A 12472-nucleotide genomic window follows, 5' to 3' on the forward strand; every position below is an offset into this window, starting at 1 on the left:
TAAAGCTTCTGACAATGTGGAAAGTTTAATAAAATCTTTATATTTCAGATGCAAAGGTAAGTAGCTTGCTTACCAACCACATGGTTCCGGGTTCAGTCCCACTGTGTGGCACCTTGGGCAAGTGTCTTCTACTGTAGCCTCAGGCTGATTAAAGCCTTGTGTGTGGATTTGGTAGACGGAAACTGAAAGAAGCCTGTTATATATATATATATATATATAGATATATATATGTATATATATATATATATATATGTGTGTGTGTGTATATGTTTGTGCGTCTGTGTTTGTCCCACCCAACATCGCTTGACAACCGATGCTGGTGTGTTTACGTCCCCGTAACTTGGTGGTTCAACAAAAAAGACCGATAGAATAAGTACTATGCTTACAAAGAATAAATCCTGGGGTCGATGTGCTCGACTAAAGGTGGTGCTCCAGCATGGCCACAGTCAAATGAATGAAACAAATAAAAGAGCAAAAGAGTATTTTGTTAAATTTTCCCCATTGTCAGAAACTTTCTATTTTCTCTCTTTTTACATTCTTTGATATGACAACGCTCCAAGCAAACTACAACGCTCTAATATAATTATATCAGTTTAGTAAAATAGTACTAATTAGTATTAATTAATTAATCTTACTCACTTGCTTTGGAAGTTTTCTCTTCACACACCGTCTGATCTGTCTGTTGTATGAATGAAGTTGTAAAACGTATATAAATAGAATACAACTGTACTTAATTTCTTCCTGATGCTAATAATGTTGGTAATTAGACCACTAAAGAGATTAACAATTTTTCAGTTTTTTTTTAGCTTAATGTATTTAAAAAAAAATATATATTTCAGATATGAGTCTATGATTTTTCTCTGTGAACAGATAATAATCTAAATAAATATATAGCTGTTATAAATTGTATAATTGTTGATGCGTTGGCAACAGTTGTTAATCTTAAAGTTTATCTTAATCGGTGTTCACACATCTTACTTGAACGAGTCTACTTAAGAGGAAATTTTAGTTGAAAGATATTTTAATTTCTGATGAAATCAGACTGAATTTTACTTCATTCGTCTGTCCTCAGTGAAGACGCATGGCCTTGTGGATAAGATGTTGGACTCTTGATTAGGAGGTGGAGGTTTCGATTTGCAGACAGGGCAGTATGATGTACACTTGAGCAAAACACTTCATTTCATGTTGTTTTGATACTCTCAGTTGAAAATGAGCATCAGCTAGAGCTGGTGGTGGGGTTTGACTTTGTGATAGACTGACATTCCATGCACAGAAGGGAGGATGATATTGTTCATTTGATTGTTTATACATGGAAAGTGGGATAAGGTGTCCAACCTAATGATCTTGCAGGGTCACGACAGACCTGAGAAGTCTGTCATTGATGAGAAGCTGTTGCTTAGTTTGGAGGCATTAATATGATTAATAATTAATTTGAATTGCTACGGGCTAATATTTGTCAGGGTGGTAAGTCAAGAATAAAGAACATTTTTATCCACATGGGGTATACAAACAAAACTATCATTAGTTTAGAAATATTTTAAATTTCTAGGACAGAAAGGTAAACATGGCTCTGTGGTTTAGAAATTTGCTTTACAGTAACATGTTCTTAAGTTTAATCCACAGCACGAGTTTCTTCTGCTGTAGACTTGTTTGTTCCTTCTCGAGCAATGCCTGGCTCATAAGGGCCAGTTTCGCAGTTTCTTTGGCATAAAGGTTCCCCACCTGGACGAGAAGCTGGTCTGTCGCAGGTGAGCTGCAAGATGCAGGAGGAAAGAGAGAGAAAGTTGTGGCGAAAGAGTCAGCAGAAGTTTGCCATTACCTTCTGCCGGAGCCGCATGGAGCTTAGGTGTTTTGCTCATAAACACACACATCACCCGGTCTGAGATTCAAACCCACAATACCTTGACAGCGAGTCTGCTGCTCTAACCAATAGGCCATGTGCCTCCACTTGCTGCAGACTTAGATTATCTAAAACATTGTCAGTTAAATTTGGTTGATGGTTGTATAGTGGATGACAAAAGAATTAGTATACTGGAAAATGCCTTGTATTTCAATCCACTTTGTTGACTTAGCTGTTTATCCTCTTTTGTGTTTGTTAAAATAAATACCAAATTAATGGAATAGGAAGATTGCTATAATTGACTAAAACCCTTGAAGGTGTACATCACTTCTGTTAGAGAATAATTCTGTACTTCTGCTCATAGATTACAAATGGTCTTTTGGCAGCGAAGAGGTTAAGCCTTGCTTTCATTACTTTCTTTGCAGCATGTGTGTACCGTGTTATTTTTATGGTTTGTTTTTTAGGTGAAAATATTGATATAAATATTACGGAGATGTACTCGCATAGCAAGTGACCTGATCTGAGATCGTGTGGAAGGTGTTTATAAGCCATTTAAGAAACACACAAAAGCCGTTAGATTCACTTCAACATTTAAATTTAATTTGTCAAAATATTTTCATCGCTTTCAGACCGCGACCTGTTCACTGACAAAAATCCGTGCTGCATATATTTTCTATAATTAAAGTATATTTTTAATAGTTATACATCTACACTGGTTTATTCGCATGTCATAGGTGCTTGACGCCTGATAGCTTTCAAGTAATGTTAGGATGCTGGTTTACATTTAGTTTGCTTTAATTATGTTTTCTCGTTTTATGATTTGGATGTTTTAGTCAATTTTATATTATCTACATCTTTTTAAGTGGAAATCACCACCATCATCATCATCGTTTAACGTCAGCTTTCCATGCTGGCATGGGTTGGACGATTTGACTGAGGACTGCCAAACCAGAAGGTTGCACCAGGCTCCAATCTTGATCTGGCAGAGTTTCTACAGCTGGATGCCCTTCCTAATGCCAACCACTCCGAGAGTGTAGCGGGTGCTTTTACATGCCACCAGCACAGGGCCAGTCAGGCAGTACTGGCAACGACCTCGCTCGAATGTTTTAGTTAAATATATTTTCTATAATTAAAGTTTATATTTCACAGATATTGGTCTACATGAGCTTATTCCCATGTTATGTTGTTTTAAAATAATTGAAACCTGATAGTTAAAGCGATGTTAATCTACAAGTTCATTTTAATTGTTTTCTTGTTTTAAATGTATCAAAGACCATTAAATAACGAGGTGCATTGGTTTATGGTCTTTACTAATCTATGTTTACAGTTCTAGGTTTATTATGCCTTAGATTATTTTCAATGAAGGCTCGTGGCTTAGTGGTTAGGGGCATTCGGCTCATGATCGTAAGGTTGTGAGTTCAATTCCCGGCGACACGTTGTGTCCTTGAGCAAGACACTTTATTTCACGTTGCTCCAGTCCACTCAACTGGCAAAAATGAGTAGTACCAGTGTTTCAGAAGGCCAGCCTTGTCACACTCTGTGTCATGCTGAATCTCCCTGAGAACTACGTTAAGGGTACACATGTTTGTGGAGTGCTCAGCCACTTGCACATTAATTTTACGAGCAAGCTTTTCTGTCGATTGTATCAGCTGGGACCCTCGTCGTCACAACCGACGGAGTGCTCCTTAGATTATTTTCCATTTTGTGTACTTCCAGCATTTTCAACTATGTTCAGTAAGTAGTTTACTATTTCATTTTAATGATCTTTAGTTGTGTTTCCTGCATTTTATTTTATGTGCTTCCTAGCTAGATGTATGTAACAATATATATTTGAGATTTTAAGTTTGTATTTGAAACAATAAGCTGGTGTTGACATAATGTGTTAATGTTTCACTCTTGCTTCTTGTCTTGTCTAGTAATTCCCAGGAAGTGTTTAGTTTTTCATGCTGTTGACACTGCTGGATTGAATGGTAGTCTAGATGTCGAAACTATGATGTTTTCTGTTCGCCAGCTGAAGATGGGTGGATATATTTGATGTTCTTGCTGAGTAAGAACCTTTTGTATCACATGTTCTCATGGTTCTAAAGTTGTCTTGCATGGTTAATCTTGTTGAGGGAGTTCTTAGTATATAGTGGTTTTGTTCTACATACATTATACCATTAACTGATTCTGCACAATCGTCCTTCATTGGGATTCTAATTCTGGTAAGAGTAATACTTATTTATGGAGATTTTATAGCTCACACCTGTGCGTTAGCTATGTAGAGTATCATTAAGAACGAGATCCTTTACTGGTTGTACATTAAAAATAAATAGTTATCCTTTTATACTGAGACAGAAAGAATTCAAAGGTGGCGAGCTGGTAGAATTGTTAGCATGCTGGGCGAAATACTTAGTGGTATTTTGTCTGCTGCTACGTTCTGAGTTCAAATTCCACCAAGGTCGACTTTGTCTTTCATCCTTTCGGGGTCGATAAATTAAGTACCAATTACGCACTGGGGTCGATATAATTGATTTAATCTGTTTGTCTCCTCTGTGTTTAGCCCCTTGTGGGTAGCAAAGAAATAGGTATTTCATCTGCTGCTACGTTCTGAGTTCAAATTTCGCCGAGGTCAACTTTGTCTTTCATCCTTTTGGGGTCGATTAAATAAGTACTACTTATGCACTGGAGTCAATATAATTGACTTAATCCGTTTGTCTGTCCCCTCTGTGTGTAGCCCCTTGTGGGCAATAAAGAAATAAGAAAGAATTCAACTCTGACAGAGAACGGAGTACAGCATTCAGTGCCATAAAACACTTACCAAACAGGTAAAAGTGTCGTACTTCTACTGTGGGGTCTTTAGAACACAGAAACCATCAAGAATTTAAAAGAAGCTGCTGCAACTACATCGGATCTTTAAATAAAGGGAACAAATGCTTTGGATATTTTAATTGATTCATAAATATGTAATGGAAGCTTGGAAAATATGACCACACAAAGGTTGAAGGCATTCCACTAAAGTTGCCTATGCAGAATACTCAAGATCAGCTACAGGAACAAAATCACAAACTCTGAAATCTTGAGATAAGCCAATCCGTGCAGCCTGCAGGAGACTGTGTTTACAGTTCTAGCTTTATTATTCCTTAGATTATTTTCTATCTAGGCATGTGGCTTAGTGGTTAGGGGCATTCGGCTCATGAGTTCAATTCCCGGAGGTGTGTTGTGTCCTTGAGCAAGACTCTTTATTTCACGTTGCTCCAGTTCACTCAGCTGGCAAAAATGAGTCGTACCTGTATTTTAAAGGGCCAGCCTTGTCACACACTGCGTCTCGCTGAATCTCCCCAAGAACTACGTTAAGGGTACACGTGTCTGTGGAATGAATACTTAAGATAGCTAAGCAATGGGTACCATCACAGGGCTGAAGGAAGAGAGGAGATCCTAGAAGACATGGTATACCATCCTCAAAGAAGAGTTGAAGCAACTTAGCATCATCTAGTAAGATGCAGGTGATATGCTCAAAAACAGGATCATTGGAGACCTGTTGCTATCTAATGTACAGGAAGATCGAAGACTATGACCCCTAGAGTATCTTTTGCCTATAGGATCACATTTCACAATGATTACTCAAATTTGGTATTGTAAAATCAGGTGAAATTTTTTTCCTTTTAATCATACTAGCAGTATCACCCGGTGTTGCTTGGGTTTGTTTTCTTTTCAACCCTTTAGAATAGGAATTTTTGAAAAGTAAAAAATTTGCATTATGTAGCTTGTTATTCTCTTTAAGTGAACATTTTTCTGGTTGAAATACACCGAAAAATGGTGACACAGCAGTCAAAAAATCGTAAAAAATAGGGATTTTAATAGAAAAAAGCACCTTTTTTATGTAAATATTTTTTGGTGTTAACATGGTCCAATTTGAATTTTTTTCTTCTACGGAAGGAATAGCAAGCCTTCTATCATACTCTCAATTTTGGTCAACTTGCACCGCAGGGTCTCAGAGGAGATAGTGTTAGTTGAAGGCTACCAAACCTGCTATACACAGACAACTTCAACTTTATATATAGACAGATTTAAATGTTATATTCTTGCAAGAACCCAAATTATTTTGCTTAAAATTATTTAACTGCACCTGTTCAATTGAAGAATATTTACCTGAAATAGGGAAAAATGTTTTGTTTTCAAAGTGTATTTCCTCAACTGCCTTGTGTTTTCCAAATATGGATATTTGCATATTAACTGTCAAAGTAATTCTAGTAACAAATTAAAACCAAAGACTAAAGGAAATTAAGTGGTCTGCATTGGCAGATGTTAGTTATCCTCTGCTTGTTTCAGCTACTAGACTGTGGCCATGCTGGGGCAGTCTTGAAGGGCTTAGTTCAATGGTCCACAAAGGTAGTACTGGTCATCTGTGACTATATTAAGCTGACAGACCTTTGAATATCCTGGAGTCCATGGGAAAACTCATTTAAATAAAAGGGGTCCTGGAAGTGAAACGGTTGGGAACCACTGGCTTAGTTGAACAAACCAACTCCCAGTACTTATTATATTGGTCTCTTTTGTCAAACTGCTAAGTTATGGGGGTTGTGAAGAAACCAACAGCAGATGTCAAGCAGTGGTGGGGGACAACACAAACTCAAACACACACACAAGTTTCTTCAGTTTCCTTCTACCAAATTCACTCACAAGGCATTGGTCAGCCTAGGGCTATGAAAGAAGACATTTGCCTAAGGGGCTGTGCAATAGGATTGAACCAGAAACCACATAGCTGCAAAGTGAGCCTCTTAATCACACAGGAACGAACCTGTAACAAAGTTTGTTGGGAGACATGGATTCTAATATTTTGGGCAAAGTCCTTTATTATTTCGCTCTGAAGAAGGAAAGGTTCTGTTTGCAAATGAGGATCGTCGTTGTCGTTTAATGTCCACCTTCCATGCTAGCATGGGTGGGACCAGGTGTAGTAATAAGAGGAGGAGACAACACATCTGTGGGCTGGCACTTGCAGAGACTTTGTTAATCATCCAGATGGCCCTTTTATTCCCTTTTTTTTAAATGTAGTCCAAGTTACTTTTTTTTTTTGCTAACAAACACATTATATAACTGGTAAAGTGTAAGAAAACCAAGTAAAATGCTTTCAATATATCAATATATATTTTTTCTTTTTTTACTTGTTTCAGTTATTAGACTGTGGCCATGCTGGGGCATCACCTTCAAGGGTTAAGTCAAACAAATCGACTCCAGTACTTCTCTTTTTTGAAGTCAGATACTTATTCTGTTGGTCTCTTTTGTTGAACCACTAAGTTACATTGGATAATGTGGTCTTAGAGGAGGAAAGCAAATTGCAGGCATGGCCAAATAGTTAAGAAATTTGCTTTGCAATTATGAGTTACTAGCTTTGATTCCACTTTGGATAAGTATGTTGTACCATAGACTTGGTCAGCTAAACCGTTGTAAGACTGGGTAGAAAAAATTAGCACAGGTGGTCACTGGTTGGATTGTACCAGCCTTGTGAAATATTAGATCATACTGGTTCTGCCTGAGGATTATATCAAAGATACAAGTGTCTGTGGAAAGCTCAGCTTCTGACATGTTCACTGAATTTAGTTTATGGAACTGGAATATTCACTTCTGAAAATGGCTTAAAAGAAATTCATAGCTGCTATAACTCCTGATCATAAGTCTGCTCAATTACAGCTGATTTGAAATTAAATTTTACTAATAAACTAGCAGTATAGCCCGGCGTTACTCAGGTTTGTTTCGACCCTTTAGAATTGGAATTTTTGAAAAGTGAAAATTTTGCATTATGTAGCTTGTTATTCTCTTTTAAATGAACATTTTTCTGGTTGAAATACACCGAAAAAGGACGACACAGCAGTCAAAAAATCATAAAAATTAGGGATTTTCATAGAAAAAAAAGCATCTTTTTGTTGTAAATAATTTTTGGTGTTAACATGGTCCAATTTGAATTTTTCTTCTACGGAAAGAAGAGCAAGCCTTCTGTCATACTCTCAATTTTGGTCAACTTGCGCCGCAGGGTCTCGGAGGATATAGTTTACGTTGCCACACAGACAACTTCAGCTTTATATATAGAGATTTCCGTTGAAATACACTGATTGCTTCTGTTTCAATTAATTTTGAAAATAATGAAGAATTTGGTAAACCAACTTTGTCATCATTAAGCTGGTGTTTGGAATATAAATTAACATAAAAATATTTTCATGGCAGGATTTTTTTCCTCTTTTATTTTTTTTCCTTCATTTAGATTGATTTAAATCATGAAATTCATGTTGTAGAATTAAAACTGGTTTCGAGTCAGGGATTAGCATTAAAAGGGTTCCACAACAATATCATTAAGGGAATTTCTACTCAAAGGAGCAACACTCTCAAAGTTGATACCATCTTGTGCCAGCACAATTAATTTAAAAAATAACGAAGGATTCATTAAAATAACTTGTTTTGAATATGAATTAATATAAAAATTTTCATTTTTTAAAATTCCTTCCTTGTTTAGACTGCTTTAACCCTTTTGATACCAACCTGGCTGAAACCGTCTCTGACTTTGTAGTACAAATGCCTTGTTTTCAAAAATTCTGAATTAAAATCTCCCACCAAACCTTAGACACAATTTATATTCCTAACACTAGCTGAATGATAACTAAGTTATTTTACTAAATTCTTTGTTATATTTAAAATTAATTGAAAGAAACAGAGTATCTCAACAGATATATGGTAATGAAAGGGTTAAATCATGAAATTCACATCATAGAATTAAGACTGGTTCCAAGGCAGGGGTCGGCATCGAAAGGGTTCCACACCAATATCACCAGGGAATTTCTACTCAATGGAACAGCTAAAATCTCTCAAAGATGATACCATCTTAAATCTTGCACCAGCAAATCCTTCAATTAACTCGAGATGGCTATGGATATAGAAATTCAATCAGATAAAGTTTGTATGAAGACACATTTGCTAATTTACATCTGCTGCTCGAGTACCGGAGCTGTGGACCGGAACCATCTCCACTCCCACCACACTGAATCTGCTTTTTTTGCTGTATATTCATAGGAATACTAAACAATGGTAGCCAATACACAATCTCTCCTGTTCACCATGTTTCAGTGTTAAAACAAATGAACGACAAAACTTAATTTTCCTCTTGGTTTCAAATTTACCATCTAACTCATTAGCATTAAGGAAATAAAAGAATCTAATTAAAAAAAAAACTCGTAGTCTAGTCTTTATTAATTAATTATATTCCTACATCGTAAGTGTTGTGTCTTCCACTAAAGTGCCTTACTTGCTTCAGTCTTTCTCTAATTTCAACACTAATAACATTCCTTAAAAATAAGCAAATAACTTCAGAGAAAGAGAGAGTGTATCTTATGTACCAAGTTGAAATTAGTCAGATAACAAACAAAAAAAAAAGTGTTTATCCACAGTATGCCAAAACAAACATTAAATTAATGTCAATAATATTAAAAGAGCAGAGGAGGATAGTCTTAATACTCTTGCTGTTAGTACCAGATGACAGTTTAAAAAAAGAAATTATATAGCCATCTATGTATCATACATAATGTATATACACTGTTGATAAGCCAGTTATGGTGGTATATGTTCTGAGGTAACATCCCTTATGGACATGCCATGTTAGCAAAAAAATAGTAAACTTCAGAGATGAAAAATTGCTTCAATAGCAGCCAGAAGGAATACCAGACACATTTAAGCTTATTTGGGACTTTTCAATGGTGCCCCAAGAAGCTGGAATGCATTTAGTGCTGTAGCTGGCCACTGCTGAGATGACTTTTTGTCTCTCTTTGATACTTATTGTGTTTTTAACACACAAGTCCACAGGAGATAGTATCTCATGACAAATACTGAAGTAACAGGCTATCGACTGTGTATATACTTTAAGTGTGGCACATGGATGGTTATTTTAATCAAATACAGCTTCAGTTATGTATACTGATATTTTAAAATGTTAGCATAAGTTATATAATAATTATTAATAATTGTCATTTTTCAAAAAGGTTTCTTACATTTTTTTAGTGGTTCTTATTCTTCAACTGAACAAAGAAGTCTGCAACAAACAGCTCAGGATTTTGACTTTTATTTGAATAATGAGAAATAGGTTAAACAATTTTTGAAAATTATAATGATTGGGACGACAGAGGAAACTGGTATTTGTAAAGCTTACGATTTCCCCGAAAGAGAGAGAGCAAAATCATTTCAAATGAAATGTAATAGTACCGAAGATTTCATTTGTGTCACCAGTCCACCGTTTTCTCATTTATAATGGTTACTTTATACTTTAAGCAGTCTCAATAATAATAAAAATTCTTGTGGACATTTTTCATCTGAAAGATATTTTTAAGTATGAGTAGAAACATTATGAAGTCACCGTTAGATTTTTTTTTTTTTTGTCTTTTTCCATCTTACACTCATTATCCCCATGCTAGCAAGAGTGGAAGGCTTTCTTTTTTTTCTTTTCCCTTTTTTTTTTTTATTACAAATTTAGACATTAAACAAAATATTGAAACAAAGGTTGTTTTAGTAACTAGATGCCCTATACTCAACTACCAACCATTGAACTATGAGTAACAGTAGAAGCTTAGAAAACCTACAGTTTTCTCAGGTTTGCAACACAATATCTATAGTTAGTGCCTGGACCATGAACTTTCATGTAATATCTCCCTGCTTTAATCTCAGAGCCCTTATAATCTTTGGGATTAAAATCTGGCAAGTTATGTAATTTGCTAATTTATTTTCTAAGTTTTTTCTTGCTTAAGAAAATGTTCCACAGAAACATTTTGAGAAAATGTTCCAAAGCTAGATATTGCTATATTAGATAATTATAAACCATAATTATAAAAATAATGAGAAATAAATTTAATAATTTAAAATTATTTCAATGTCGCATAATTTGTTAACAAGTATGTAATGTTTGCATTATATATAATTTATATTCATATAAATTAAATATAAGCATTTTATAAAATCATCTAATTTTTTTTCAATTTTTTCATTAAATTTTGAAAAGAATTTAAAATTCTATAGGCAAATTTAGCCATAAAAATTTGGTCTATTTCTACCCTTTTTCTCTTTCCCCCTTATGTTTATTTGTTCAATTTTCCAATATCAAAATAAGGAATACTCACTAAAATGCTTTTTTTTTTCTGAAAGAAAGAGTTCGCAAAACTAAACTGTATGAGTGAACAGTCTGCCATCAGTGATAACAAAAGACTTAAGTAAAATATTTAGAATATTAGCAACACGATTTAACAGAAGAAAGACAAACAATAGGTGCTTAATTTCTAAATATTTCATCACTTCAAAAGCATAAACTTAAACACTTTGATAAAAAAAAAATGATTAAGATAAATAAATAAATAAATAAATAGTGTTATTTGGTTTAAAAACTAAAATGTTAGTCAACATGGTGTGAAATTTTGGAAAGATATTTCAAAAGTTAAGGCATTTTAAGAGAATTTATAAACAGAAAACAGGATGCTTAATGATGGATGGAGTTTGAAGTATGGAATGTGAAGCTGATGGAAGTGATTTGGTTCAAAGCAAAAGAATTGTGGCATTGTGAATGAATCCTAAAGGATTGCCCCAATGTACATAAGTTACAGTTGATAAAACAAAGAATCAACTTTATTAGAATAAAATTATTTCTAGTTTAGTAAACGGTTAAGGATTATTGCTATGTTAATTAGGTAATAATTTCATTGGGTTCCTAACGACAACTTGAATGTACCAAAGTTACTGCTGACAAAGTTCACATATCCAAAATAATTTATTTTCTGAAAACTGTAACGAACGTCAATGTCATTAATTAACTGTAATTATTTATATAAAAAAAAAAAATCCAATAAATCCATAACATGTGTCTGTAGAAAGAGAAGCATATGAAGTATAGAAAATTTCTATATAGCTGTCTGTTGAACAGAATAATTTATAAAAAGGTTTGACATATATCTAACATATTTCAGGTACACATACACACACAGTAAAAGAATTCTTGAGGTAAAAATTCATATTTTATTTCGTTTATCAGCTGGTAAAAAAAAAATTAAAAAAAAAAAAAAGAGAAGATGTATATACAAAACTTAATGACTGTGGGTCATCAAAGTATCGGGTGCATGTGTTGAGGGTGAAGAGGGTTCCGAAGCGGATTGGTGAAGTCGGCCGTCGAAAGACTGCCGAGATTGGTTCAGCAAGACAGTCTTTAGTCTTTGCTTGATGTCTTCTGTCGAGGGTGATGGTTTGATGGTCAGACTGTTGGAGTGCATCAGACTACGGGGTATGGCTGCCAATTTCACTGTACAAGGTTTGATGAGTTTGCGAGGGTCCAGCCCAGACATATCTGCTCCTGTAGGGTCCCCTCCCAATGGTGGCCCAGCCATGCCCAACATGGCAGGCGTAGACAATGTTCTGGACAGGGGTCCACTGTTTGAAATGGCTATCAGATCCCTGCTTCCGCCTGTCAGATCTATTGGTTCCACAGAAGACATTTTAGCCTGCAGAAATAATGAGGAGCTGGGTTAGACTTGACTTAAAATCCAAGTCACCAGTTGAGCCAGTAATGGACTAGCTTTGCTCACTGACAATGCTTGGGTAGAGACAAGTCAGTATCTACTTTGTACACAAACATAC

The 12472-nt window shown here is 35.2% G+C and overlaps 1 protein-coding gene across 3 annotated transcripts in view; it reads right to left on the bottom strand.

Moving 5' to 3' along the window:
- Nucleotides 1-9907: 9907 nt before the first annotated feature.
- The window catches only part of LOC115217009 (calcineurin-binding protein cabin-1), a 70936-nt gene continuing 68371 nt past the window's right edge, over nucleotides 9908-12472 (bottom strand). For 2 of the 3 annotated variants that reach the window (XM_036507204.1, XM_029786533.2), the window contains one exon: nucleotides 9908-12336. In XM_036507204.1, coding sequence (XP_036363097.1) covers nucleotides 11926-12336 — 411 coding nt within the window. In that variant the 3' untranslated portion in view covers nucleotides 9908-11925. The remainder of the gene's footprint in view (nucleotides 12337-12472) is intronic. The other variant, XM_029786534.2, reaches the window with a different exon arrangement.

The sequence above is a fragment of the Octopus sinensis genome, linkage group LG11 (genome assembly GCF_006345805.1).
Source record: "Octopus sinensis linkage group LG11, ASM634580v1, whole genome shotgun sequence".
Classification (NCBI taxonomy): domain Eukaryota; kingdom Metazoa; phylum Mollusca; class Cephalopoda; order Octopoda; family Octopodidae; genus Octopus; species Octopus sinensis.